The sequence below is a fragment of the Colossoma macropomum genome, unplaced genomic scaffold (assembly GCF_904425465.1).
Source record: "Colossoma macropomum unplaced genomic scaffold, Colossoma_macropomum, whole genome shotgun sequence".
Lineage (NCBI taxonomy): Eukaryota > Metazoa > Chordata > Actinopteri > Characiformes > Serrasalmidae > Colossoma > Colossoma macropomum.
The window spans coordinates 1,115,588-1,129,882 of record NW_023494790.1 but is presented as its reverse complement, the minus strand read 5'-3'; the positions used below and the strand labels follow the sequence as shown (position 1 = coordinate 1,129,882).

Here is a 14,295-nt window from a genome sequence, read left to right as displayed (position 1 = left end):
GCATTTGAAAAAAGCCAGATTATTTTATCTGTGCCCCAAAAAATGAGCTCATACTTTACTGAACACCATTCCACACGATTAGAATCAACTCTAACTTTACAAAACCAGAGCTCCTTCAGATCAGTATTTCAGACTCTTATTCAGCAGCCAACAGGACGGACAGCACTGCCCTCCTCTCTGGTTTCAGGGCAGCGGTGCAGGTGGGTGTTTCGGTGTCAGGGTTTGAACTCAAGGTCAAACAAATGGACAGAATGAAGGAAAAACAGAAGAGTGAAAAGTTCAGAAGGTCACATTTCCAAAGTTCTTCAAACCAACAGCACAGAAACACTTCCACCTGCGGAGGACAAACACAGAAAACAGCCTCTCAGAAACCACCGTAACCTTTCAGACAGAGAAACATCACTGCTGCTCTCAAACGGACGGAAAGAGTGAGAGAAAAACCACAAAAGAAAGAAAAGACAAACAGAGTTATTCTACACGGCTGTTCAAGCTGTTTCACACCGAGTGAATTATTTACTCCCGTTTCTTCCTTTAACTTTCTCTCTGATCTCACAAGTGGACCATTTTACATCTAATCTCCTCAGAAACGTCTCCTGAAAAATGATTCATTAGTTCTTAATGACTGTTTTGACTATGAATTAAATAAACAAAGGGCGCTCTCTGTACTGAATTATAGATGTTAATCTGCAGTGAGTCATGGCTGTCTGCATGATGAAAATGCATATTTCATATTATATTTACACATATTTACATTTTTTTCTACACTGACTGACCAATTTACCACTTTAGTACTTTTACTGTAGCTCCACATTGCTGGTGTCCAGTTAGAGACCTTGGCTCATCTGTTCATGCACAGTTTGTATCAGTCGTCCTCTAGCCCTTCATCAGTGGTCAGTTTCTAACCACAGAGCTACACTTGCCTGGATATTTTTGGGCGGACAATCCACTCTCAACCAGCGGTTTTGTGGTCAGTTAGTGGATGTACAAAGTAGATGTTTCTAATGAAGTGGCCAGTGAGTGGAAGCACAAGGTTGGTGTTTCTAATAAAGTGGCCAGTTAGACGTGCCGTAACATTGTCAGACAAGGAGGCAGATGTGCTGTAACACTGTCACATAGAGACAGATGTGCTGTAACATTGTCAGACAAGGAGACAGATGTGCTGTAACGTGAGATAAGGAGGCAGATGTGCTGTAACACTGTCACAGAGAGACAGATGTGCTGTAACGTTATGTCAGATAAGGAGACAGATGTGCTGTAACACTGTCACAGAGAGACAGATGTGCTGTAACGTTATGTCAGATAAGGAGACAGATGTGCTGCAACATGTCAGATAAGGAGGCAGATGTGCTGCAACATGTCAGATAAGGAGGCAGATGTGCTGCAACATGTCAGATAAGGAGGCAGATGTGCTGTAACATGTCAGATAAGGAGACAGATGTGCTGTAACATTATGTTAGATAAGGAGACAGATGTGCTGTAACGTTATGTCAGATAAGGAGACAGATGTGCTGTTACACTGTCACACAGAGGCAGATGTGCTGTAATGTTATGTCAGCTTGACATCGTAACAAACAGAAGAACTCTTTGGGTGCTTTGTAGAACCGTTTCCTTTACTGAAGAACCTTGAAGCACCATCTTTTTTAAGAGAGTAGTTTCAGAGGAAACGTTTGGTTTTAAACAGCGATCAATGAGCCTCCAACCACCTACTTGAATGTTGACAAAACACAGGTGGAGGAGATGAGGGGTGGATCCGCTGCATGAGCCACTGAATTATCTGTAAATAAATACCTGTGTTTGGGTTATCTAGATAAAATGGGTCAGGGCAAAACTGAAAAGGTAAATGAGCTGATGAGTAAATGAGAGGCTGAACTATCGCTTTAATAAACATTTGAGACATCTGTGTTAAAGATGTGAGACTCTGTGACCGTTCTTGGACGCGAAAGGCTCGGAAACTGAAATCTTAGAGAGAGTCATCTGGGAGAGGTTCTATTAGAGCTTACATAACACACAGCCACGCTCACCATCTCCAAACACACTCAGTCACACACACACACACTCACACACACACACTCACTCACACACACTCACTCACACACACACACACACACACACACACACACTCACTCACACACACTCACTCACACACACACACACACTCACACACACACACTCACTCACACACACACACACACACACACACACACACACACTCACACTCACACACACACACACTCACTCACACACACTCACTCACACACACACACACACACACTCACACACTCTCACTCACTCACACACACACACACACACACACACACACACACTCACACACGTCTGAACATCCGCGGCTTCAAGATCTCTTCACACACTTCAGATGAGCAACAAACCAAATCAGTGCTTTTTTACAATATACAGTAACATGCATCACAGTATTTCTGGGGGTCTGATTGGTTGGAACAGGAAAAGAAGAATCAGCAGTGCTGCACTGCATAAAACACCACAAAAACTATCAATACAAGGTTTTAACACTTCGCACACTGCACTAAATCCTACTAAACAGGACTAACTACGCTGTCTTTCTAACGAAACACAGCTGGTCAGAGTTCTTTAAAGGGCCCATATCCTCCATTTTTCTTGCAGTGCTTTTTTATTGAACCTGATATATGCAAATGAGCTCAGTTCTGATTGGCAGCCCATCTTGAAACACTTCTTATAAGTTCAGTGCGAATGGGTGGGGCTAAGCAGCTGTAGGCTGAGTAGGTGGGATATGCACAAATGTGTACATTTTTGTGACATCACAAAAACAATTAATTTAAAACAGGGTGTTTTTATTAGCTTAGTTTCTATATACAGAGTGTAGGGACTGGAGAGTGAATGGAGAGTGGGGAAAAAAAAACACGGGCCTTTAAGTACTGATCATATCCACAAGCATACTGTGACATCATTTATCAGTTGTGGGCTGAGGCCAATATCCATTGTTTTTGAAGGCACATATCTGCAGATGTGGAAACAATTATGAAATACAGAAACTGGACCCAGTCCCATTTCACCCCTCGCCCCACCACTCAGCCCTACCCATCCGTTTTGCACGTTCACGTCTAGGGGTAGGGTGTCCCGATTCTTGTTGAGATAGAGGGGGAGGGTGAAGTGTTGGGGCTACATGACCCTCCAAACGGAGGTTTTTCAGAGACTCCAAACAGAGAGTTATGAGAAAACAAGAAAAACCAGCAAGATGGAGAACAAGAGACCAAAGAAACACACAAATGTGAAAATTTTCTATGTTAAAAAATTACAATAACCATCGTATTATCTTAGTTTAATGTTGTTTCAGTGTACTATGGTCCTTTTCTTGATAACAAGCACAAACAATCGCTAGTAGTGCTGACGTAGCTAGCTAAATTTCCCGTTCCACCTTAAATAGTCCACTTCTGATGCCTGAAGTGTCCGTTTAAGCGTCCATTTAAGGTGGAATGGGAAAAATCAAACAAGACACAGGCAAATATCTGACTGAATATCTGACGAATATCTGACAAATATCTGACTGAATATCTGACGAATATCTGACGAATATCTGACGAATATCTGACTGAATATCTGACTGAATATCTGACGAATATCTGACGAATATCTGACTGAATATCTGACGAATATCTGACCTGCGATTTTTCTTGTCAGCATTGTCATTACGGTTTAAACTGCAATTATTCTGTGCAAAATAAGGTCAAAGCTTGTTTTTTTGGCCAAGAACATCAGCAAATCCAGTTCTTCTGGCTTTAGGATTGCCAGACTGCCAGTTAGCTGTGGTTGTGATGTCACATTTAGTTGCATCTTATTGGTCGAACTCATCTACAGCTGGATGATGAGCTCTGTGATATTACTGGGTTGAATTTCCCCACTTCAAATATGTTAAGACTACGCTGTTGACAATATGAACTACAAATTGCAGATTTTCATACATACACACATATATATACACACACACATACATACATATATATACACACACACACATATATACACTAGATACACTGCTGACTACAAACCAGACACAGTGAACTGATCTCAGGTCAGCAGCTAAAAACAAACTTATCAGTCCAGCAAGTAAGCTGGTTAGCTGGTTAGCTCCGCCAATGGACGCTTTGGCTTCCCATCATGCCTTGCAATCCTGCAGGTGCCACCTCTCTCTCTCTCTGTCTGTCTCTCTCTCTCTCTCTGTCTGTCTCTCTCTCTCTCTCTCGCTCATCCCTCCCTCCTCCAAATCTTCTCCCGGGAAGAGTTTAAGGACACGCACCTTCAGATTATCAAGTCACATCTCACGTGTCATCAGAAAGGACACACCTGAGCTGACCACACACCACACACACACACACACACGCACACACACACACGCACACACACACACGCACACACACACACGCACACTTCACGTGATACAGACCTGCAGCGTTCTCCATCCGAGCGAGTGACATCTCCATAGCCTGTGTGGGCGTGTCTGCGTGCGCTCTTTAGAATAGGTAGAGGGCTGTGAGGCGCTCGGCTCCAGAGCCCAGACCATTTAACCGTTTTGTTAATACCCTACTTACAGATTTAGCCAACCAAGACAATCCAGCAGAGGCTGCTGGGACCTCCCACTCTGCTCTTACACACACACACACACACACACACACACACACACACACACACACACACACACAGTCTCGCTCTCTCTCTCACAAAATGCAAAATGCCCCATTTTGCTGCTTGTCTCTTCCTCTGAGTGGCAGGGATGCAGGACGTGGGGGTACTGAGGGGGCCGCAGCCCCCCCAGATTATTATCTTATTAATTATAACAAACAAAAAACAAATAATTTGAGCTGAGTAGTGTTTGTTGTATTTGTTGTGTTTGTATTTTGATTATGTTTTATTTATAGTGAAATCTGTAGCAGCACTGCTCTGTAAGTTAACGCTGCATTTCCATCACAGCCAGCCGAAACGCTCCCCTCACCAACGGCTGCTTTATTTGCATGTCTTTAAAACACAAGCATTCGACATTCGAGTATCTGTAAGAGCTCATAAACAGATACTCGGTTAACAAAGTGAACAATGTGTAAATGATCTATGGTGTGGTATAGTATATTCCTGCACATTGATCACTATACAGTACGTATAGTATAGGAGGTGTAATATGCATAGTGTAGAATAGAACAGTATATATTACAATATATTACAGTACAGTATCAACAATGGTATGGTACAGTGTACTTCTGAAGAACAGAACGTGAAGCTGACTGACGGCTTCTGCTACTGACTGTTGCTGTATGGTCACTCTTACGTGTTATGTTATTCTGTTTTATTTAATTTTTTTATTTCTCCTTTTGATTTAGGTAGCTTGTCGTGAAGTGCACACTGAATCTACCATCAATAAAGGTACTCATATTCATATTATCTGCAGACGATGCTGTTAAAAACAATGTGGAGCTGCCTGTTTCCCTTTTTAGGTGACAGCACTGGTGTTGCACAAAATAGAGCAGCACTCAGAGTAACGTGGTGTCTGAGTAACTGAGGCTGCCTCTTCAGATGAGCTGATGAGCTAACAGAGCTAACCAGCGTCATACTGGATGCTGATGAGGACTCGCTGCTTTCTACACGAGGTATTCTCTCCTCAGTGGACGATGTGCTGACATGGTATTAAATATATTTTCACTGTTTCTGGACCGAGCTAACATCAGCTAGAGTCGGTATCCTGGCTGGTGATTATTCTGCGCTGTCTCTGCTCGTTGGCAAAGCGTTCACAGTTCAGGCCTTTGTCTGAAAATCTCTTGATAAACAAACCAATAGAAACGCTCCACTAATTTCAATAAGATTTAGTTAGACAATTACATAACCTTTCATTAAACGCTATAATGTTTATCTTTCTCCTGTGAAGTTACTACTTTAGGGATTTTTTTCAGTGATTAATATTTTTAATTTATTTTTTTGATCCCCTAACATTTAACAATCGAATTAGTCGCAGCATAAAATTCAAGACAGCAGAAAACCACAGCGGCTTGATGAGTCAGTCATTTACAGCACATGATGACACCTTCTGTCTGATGTATATTATCCAAAAACACACAACTTACAACACTTTCCCTAAAGTCACTGAGTTTCACGCCATTAGAAATTTGACTGAAGAAGCAAGAATTTGAATTTGAATGTCATAAACATAAATGTTGATAAACTGCAGCAACAGATGAGCTACAGTCAGTCATCGCAAGTGTCCCTGTATGGTAGGTGTTTCTGATAACATGGCAATAAGTGTAGCTAACAAGGAACAGAGACTCTGTGTTCGACTGCTTCTGCCTGCAGGACACCCTGATGTCATTTTGAAAGTGGATCTGAAAGAGTGAATTAATAGAAAAACTGAAATTCAGATGTTCAACTGTGTCATCGATGGCAAAATTCAGTTTTTGATTTCATATTGTTCTTATACAATTCAAAAATTCAATTTCAGTTCAAAATTCAATTTCAGATGATACAGATTCAAAATAATATTCAGATTTTTAAAATTTACATTCAATTTATTCTCATGGCATGAATTTAACTCTATAACAGGTTGTCCATATAGGCTATATCGTCCAACCGATATGTGGGTTGAGTTTTAATGAAAGACTTTTTTTTTCTTCATCTGCAAAAACAACAAACTAGCAAAATCCTTACAAACACAAAAGAGAGGACCTCAAAATGTTAAAGGGCTAAAAATCCACATAACTCATAACATCAGCCAACATCACCTTTAAATAGACAGTTTATATTTTTAATATCATATTCTAATAAAGTTAGTAAACAGTGCTTTCACTGACTGTTAGACTTTTAAACTCGACTAAACAGCAGAAACTCACCATCATAATAGAACCCACAATAACAGTGGTTTTGATTTTTGCTAATTACAGCTTATTTTTCTTAATTTTCATTAGTTCTACCAAAAAAGTTAGAAATTACCTGCGCATTATTGACAAACAATGGATCATCAATATCAGATATTACTAGCCAACCAATATATCGGTCAAGCTCTAATGAAAATGACATAACTAACAATTAAGGACGGGCACTTTTGTCAGGATCATGTCGTATCAGCAGATGTTTGTTTAATAAATACTAGCATTAGACAGATTTTAAATTTGACTGATATTTGATTATATATTTCATTTCGTTTTAGCAGACCGTGTTAAAATATCTGCATTTTGTTTCATTTTACAGCACAAATTAAAGTGAAATTTCTCTATGATGCTGATCCAGGTGGACCTGAAATTCTACAGTTTATAAATGTTAATGCATCAGCAGATTATGTGCATGAAAAGTATTGGATATCACTCCAGACTTAAATATGTTAATACATCAGAAGATTATGGGCCTGAAAAATATGGAATATCTCTCCAGACTTGCGGATGCCTCTCCAGAGCGATGAACGTGTGCACAAAATCGATCCTGATGTGTGCAGCTCGCTACAAGATTCAACATAAAGAGCAACAGATTCAATCATCTGGCATGTTTTCAAAGCTTTTTCGTCCTTTTTCTTCCACACATTAAGTTATTTTCCCACCTTCTGCGCTGAAAATGCACAACGTCTCTTTATTTGTTTTCTCCTGAAAGCGAACATTTTCATACACAACACAAATTTCCAGCAGTTTCCACAGAGTGTTAAAGCGAGAGAGGAGAAAAAAAAGCCTTCGCTTCTTTAAACGGACAGATTATCTCCATGTGATTACAACTAACACCCCCCCCACCATTGCTGCCTAGCAACACACAATTAAGGATCACGCGTGGCAGGAGGAGAGCGGCGGTCCGCCATTACTCGGATGGAAATTACAAGAGCAACAAATGTCAGCAACATGCAAATGAGATTGTTGTGCTGCAAGAATGTTTAACTTGAAGAGATGGAAAGGAAAGTGTGTACGGGTGGTGGGGGGGGGTGTTGGGGGAAGTGGGGAGGGGGGTGCAGGGGGAAGTGGGGCGGGTGGAGGAGGCGACCTTGGGTGCATTTGCGCATTTGTGTTCTGGGTAGCAATCTAAGAGTAAAAGCACACGAAACAAGGATGAATCCCACTTCGGTAAACAGGAGCAATAAAAGCAGAACGAAATAACAGTGAAAGACGAGAGACCGCAGTGGGTAAAGAACAGAGATAAAAGAACCAATATGGTCAGCGGGAGGTGGGGAGAACAGGAAAAGGAGAACGCAGGCAAGCTAAAGTAAACATTCAAGAACTGTCCTTCACATTATTTCCCTCGAGACTCGTTCACAAGGTACTCCACTGTTCAAAATCTCACTGTTCCCTTGTTTTCAACAGAATCAAACCAACTCTTTTCCAGAAACAGGTCTAAAAAGACTAATATGACACAATCGATTTCAGGTTTGTAGGAAGCTGCAAACAATTTAAGAAATTTTCGAAGATGAACGAAGCTGCAGATGATCCAGTAATAACTGAGAAAGCTGTATAGCGTAGAGGTTTAACTTTAACGTCCAAACAAACGTGTGTTTTTACCACTGGGAAGGGGTGTTCTTGGGCACGACGTGAGGCGGAGTGCCTAACGCTCCCTTCCCTGTGATAAAATCGCAGTAACACACGGCCTCTTGTGGCTTACTGCTTCTAGAAAACAGTGGCCAACATCAAATATGATAAAATACACGAATTCTCAGAAAATAATTTGTTATTATTAACAATAATCAACATAAACAAGTATTCCAACAAGAAATGCAGTTCCTTTAGAGTATGGTATCGTTGCCGAGCAACCATGGGCCGCCGGTCACTGTACACTGCAGTCATTTCATGAACTTTGTCATATAAAAGTGAACATATGATAACGCAGCACTGTTTAATACAAAAACCTTCACTTTATAAGTACTTTTTATTTGCCAAATTACCACCCCCAAGTCTTATTTAGCACCAATCCAGCCATGTTTTTAACCATTCAAAGCACCAGAGTTTGTTCCATTTCCCAGACTGTTCTTAATAAATAGTCATGCTCTCTTTAGAAAATCATCAGGAGTGAAGAAAAATAATGTTAAACAGATTTAAGTTGCAAATAACCCTGTTGTCGGAAGAAAACCTGGTATCTCCAAAATGACAACTTTACAAGAGAAGGAAAAAACCTACTTTACTTTCAATGTAAGTCAATGGAACCAGAGTTTTATCCTAGTCATTTTGGTCCATTTTTTTTGGTCCATTTATCATGAAATTTACACACAAAGTAAAAGGCAACAGACATTTTTAAATTATGTCAGAAACTGAAAAACAATAAAAATGGAGATATGAGGTTTTCTTCTGACAGCACGATAAACTGGTTGTTTATAAAGGCAGTAATGAAATTTATTATGGCGTAAAAGCAGCAAAACCATGTGCTCTTTTTCTGGCATGCTATAACGTCTCGTTGCTCCCAAAATACTTTAAATTGTGAACAAACCACCGTTTTATGTTTTGGTATGTAGTTTATAAGACTTCAATCCAAAACTTAGTATTTTATAGCACTTATTACTGCAAGAGAAACTTTTGAACAACTTTGCCCAAAACCCAACATCAAGAAACGAGACAACCAAACTCTCCAATAAACCAACAGACTTAAAACACACCACAGCAGCGGCACAATGCGCAGCACTGATCAATTATTGAAGCCTTCCCTTTGACAAAGAACACTGGCCTTCAACATGGCTTGTGCATGTATAATGCATGCGGAATAAGAAACGCTGTGATGTACGAGGGGATTAACCCAAAACTGCAATTTGGCCTCCAAAATTCTGTTAAAGGAAACTGGAACTGTGGTTGCAGGAGCTGAACTTCTACTTCACTTTGTTTTGACTGATCCTCACCATCGTTATAAATCAATTGGTACTAATTTTACAGACTAAATCAGCTTCACAGTACAAATACATGAAATTGTGAGTGGTTTCATTAACTCATTGAATGTTTTGTTGTCAGTTGTTCATCGTTCTGATGATGTATTGCCTAAGATAGCTCAAACATCTGTCTTATCTGCCTTTCCCAATAATCTCCAACAGATCCGCTGCAGTTCCTGAGACGTTCAGGTCTTAAAAAAGATGGTGTAGCCACGTGCCGGTGCCTAGAACAAGCGCCTTCTGCATCCTATTAGCTCTAATGGGATTTCAGGGTTTTAAGACTTGATTACGCCAGCAGAGGAGGAAAGTAGAGAGTGACAGTGTTCCAGTCAAATCCTAAAAAACACACACAAAACTACTGTAAAAACAAAGCTGTGCTTGCCGCTAATCCATAAATGTTTGGTTTCGCCAAGGACCATTAGAAGTAGAATTTTTTTCGTCAGAGCAATCAAAAGAAATCTGGTGCTTACAGCGCAAGAGTCACAAGCAGGCAAAGAGCTAAATAAACATGTGTTGCCAGTTACTTGAAGAAAAATAATGAACCACAATACTTGACTTATTTTTTTAAACAGCAGTACCCCAAAATATTATCTTACAACCCATCTTTTCTCCCGACACACAGCAATGTAGTGCACATCATTAGTTATAAATACCTCTAGTCAATGTGATTCATTAACATCTTGAAACGGTTCCACCATTAACAAAACATCAAATCATGTAAGATAGAACAGCATACGCTTGCCAGGGCTTTGAAGACGAGCCTAAGATGTTGCATCAGAACTGAAACGCGAACTATGAACGGGATCTTCTTGTTCTTATATTCTTATTCAAATGCAAATTAAACACACACACAGAGCGCTCTCTCTCGCTCACAAGCACACACAAGGAAACTCAAATATATATTCAGCTCATCGCTGAAGAGGGGCCTCCCAATTTCCATAATAAAATAGTAAGGCGAGCCCGCTCAAGCATTTCAGGAAGTTCAGCCGAGATCACAAAACCAGAATCCCGAGGGCACGTGGTTCAAACTCGCTGCACAGAGTGTATAAATAGTGTCAAAGTCTAAAAACAGAGCTCTTAGCCAAAGCTGCTTTGCACATCCAACATCAATGTTTGCCGTTAGCACGACTTTGGATATCACTTTTTAAAAAACAGGAAAACATTTGAAAAGCCTCCCACGTTTTACATGGAGAGCTCTATTTCATGTCAAAGGCATAATCCATGCGCGGCAAAACAGCAGGGAATACTTCAATGATAGACTATAAGCTGAATCTCGATCTAGTCCTAATACAGTGCCAAGAGGACCACACTCGAATCACAGAAGGACAAGCCAGAAGCTAGATAAGAGTGGAAAGCAGGGACAGATAAGAAGGGGTTGTTTACTTGTATCTGGTGAGGCCATGGTGGAAACAATGACCGGAGGACCAGTGCGTCGTGTCATCTTATTATTTGGGTTCATGGTCTGAGGCTGGAGAGACGTAGCCACAGGCATGACTGCGCTTTCCACCGGAACTGCGCCTTTCCGCAACAGCTGGGGGCTGTGGTGAGGGCTCTGGGTTGGAGGTAGATGAGGCAGACTGGGTGCTCTCTTCATCAGCTCCATGGGTGTGTAAGTGCCGGAGAAGGTTTTCGGTGCTGGACCAGGGGTGCCTGGAACCCCTGGTTGATGCTGCGAAGGGAGGGCCGACAATGCCAGACCAGTGTGGGCGTTGTACATGGTTAAAGGTCGCGTCTGAGGAATGGCAGTGTTGTATGCCCCAGGACTGACAGGAAGCCCACCAAGTGGGCGTACTCCTGGATAAGTAGTGGTTTCTAAGAGATGCTGAGAAGGAGCGCTGCTTGGTCGGCGGCCGAGAAACTCGCCCATCCTGGGAGAGACAGCCTGCAGGGCACTCGGGGGCTGCTGCATGAGGTTGGGATCCATGGTTATACCTTGAGGTTGGGCGTAGAGGTCATTGCGGTGGCTAAAGCTGTTGGAGCGACCACGCACTGCTGTAGCACCAGTGGCTCCGGTCTTGCAGTTGAGCACCACCCTGGACAACACCCTGGCCTGGCCTAGATTGGGAGCCACAGAGCGGATATCGTGGTCCTCCATCATGGCCAGCATACCGGTGGAGTCAAAACCTTGCTGCAGCAACAGGGTTATGGTGCTCTCGGAAAGACCCTCCGTACGAAGGAGAGACAGGTAAGCCGGGTCCACGGTCCTCTTCGGATCCACAGTAACAGCTGCCGAAGGGCTGGTGGGCCGGGATTCCAGCTGTGATTGGAGCTGGTGTGGCTGGCACCATAGCTGCACTAGCATCATAGGCAGGATCATAGGGCATTCTTGGAGTGGGAATGGTACCGTAGACAGACATACCTCGGGGTACGCTTCCGTCCACAGCAGGAGCCGTAGGATCCACCACTATGCAGGTGGAAAGAGGCTGGCAGGGGTCCAAGGGCAGGCCGTTGACGTCGCTGTAAACAGAAAGGCCTGCTAAAGAGGCCTGATCAGCTGCAAACCTTGCAACAGCGGGCTCGTTTCCGAAACAGGAAGGAGAGGCAGCCCTACTGCGAATACGCTGACCGTCTGGGATCATCTTGACCGCTAGTGAATCCCTATACAAACGGCTCATCTCATGAGCCGTGGGAGGGAGAGGTGGAGGGGGAGGAGGAGGAGGTGGAGGAGGTGGGGGCGGTGGAGCAGGGGCAGGTGTAGGTGCAGGAGCTGGAGCTCTAGCTTGCCCTTGATCCCAGGTGGATCTGACCCCTCCTGCAGACAGCCCATAATGCGAGCCTGATCTGTTAAGAAGGTGCTGGCTCCCTCTATAAAAGCCCTGCAGATCTTCAGGTGGCTGGGCAGATAAGGCAGTGTCAAAAGGGTAGTAATCAGGAGGTGGAACGGTGCCCCTAACAGCCATGGCTTGCCCAAGATAGTGGTCGCTCAAGTCTGGTTCAGGACTTACCCTCAGGGAAAGATCGCCATAACTCTCAGGGACACAGTCGCTGTAGAATTCGTCCGGGAAGGCGAAGGATACCTGTTGCTGCTCTGTTTCAGGATTCAGTAGGGAGCACGGAGGCAGGAGAGGATCGAACCAAAGTTCACCGTCGCTCCCAAAGGAGACAGAGTTCCTTCGCCCCGCAATGGTGACAGAGTAGTGTGGACAGGTACCCTCGTCCCACCACCCCTCAATCCATCCCGACCCGATCCTGCCAAGAGGACGACTACAACAGCACTATGCAGCTCAGGGACCGGACAGAAAACAAAAGAGGGTGTGAGGTGTGGAAAGAAAAAAAATAGCAGGGATTCTATTTCACCTCTCATGTTTCGCTTCAAAGAAGCAGGTGGAGAAAAAAGGGGGTGAAGCATAAGGGATCATTTCACCTGATCTCCAGCAGGCATTTTTTTTTACCCTCCCCTCAGGCAGCGCTATCATGTGGCCACATATTGGCAGGCAGTCCCTAAATTATTCAGCCCTGGAAACATAAGCATGCAAAGGGAGGGGAGGGTGGCAAAATGTGACAAGACAAAACACAGACGCAAGAACACAGCCCCATACACACACACACACACACACACACACACACACACACACACACACACACAAAAACACGCACCTTATGAGGCCTCTATTCCATAAAACTCTACATAGTAGGGACAGCCTCATACGGTTGTCGGATGTATGTTGTGAGGAACCTCCACGAGGGAGAATGAAGGGCCCGGAGGTGGGGTCATGCTAATCCAGTGGGGTTTATCCTTTCCTTCGGCGAGGCCATTTTACTAGCCCCTACCATTGCCCCAAGGGATTAGCCAAAATAAAACCTGCTTAATTCCACTGCCTCCTGTGACATCGCTTAAACCAAAGAGAGAGAAAGGGCGCAGAATGCCAGCACCCCGTGCTCTCTGTGGCCTACTCTGTTTACTATATACTCTACCTCAGAGGACTGACTGCAAGCTTGCAACCTATGCCACCTAGTGATTATGAAGTGTTTTAGAGCACCACTGGGAGGCAGTCAGGTCATGACATTCACAAGGAACAGTGCAAGCAAGTATCTAATCCAAGAGCAAGCAGGACAAACTGGCCATTCACGAGGCAACACCTTCATTTCCTCCTTTACTTGCTTGTTTTGCTCAAATTAAAAGACTTAACTGACTTGAGTATCGGACCGAAATCTTGCTTAGAGGCAATTTTATTAATGAAACACTACACAAAGTTCACGACCTGAAAAATCAACACATAAAATCAGAGATCAAATCATCTGTTTGGTACGATGTTAAGAAGCAGAAGGCAGTTCGTGGAAGGCACCCCATCAAAGACCACACTGAAGACCAAAGAGCTCTTTTAGTCATGAAGAAACAGAAGCTAAAGAGGTCAAGAATACTGTCCAGGATGAAAGAATAAAAGCGCTAAAGACTGCCATAAAAAAGAATCACTAGCCTCTACAGAGTTCTTACAAGATGTAAA

The 14,295-nt window shown here is 43.0% G+C and overlaps 1 protein-coding gene across 1 annotated transcript in view; it reads right to left on the bottom strand.

Moving 5' to 3' along the window:
• The window catches only part of ctbp2l (C-terminal binding protein 2, like), a 65,773-nt gene extending 51,700 nt beyond the window's left edge, over positions 1-14,073 (bottom strand). Inside the window, 2 exon segments of the mRNA XM_036571867.1 lie at positions 11,234-12,083; positions 12,085-14,073. Coding sequence (XP_036427760.1) covers positions 11,234-12,083; positions 12,085-12,750 — 1,516 coding nt within the window. The 5' untranslated portion in view covers positions 12,751-14,073.
• Between the last annotated feature and the right edge of the window lie 222 nt (positions 14,074-14,295).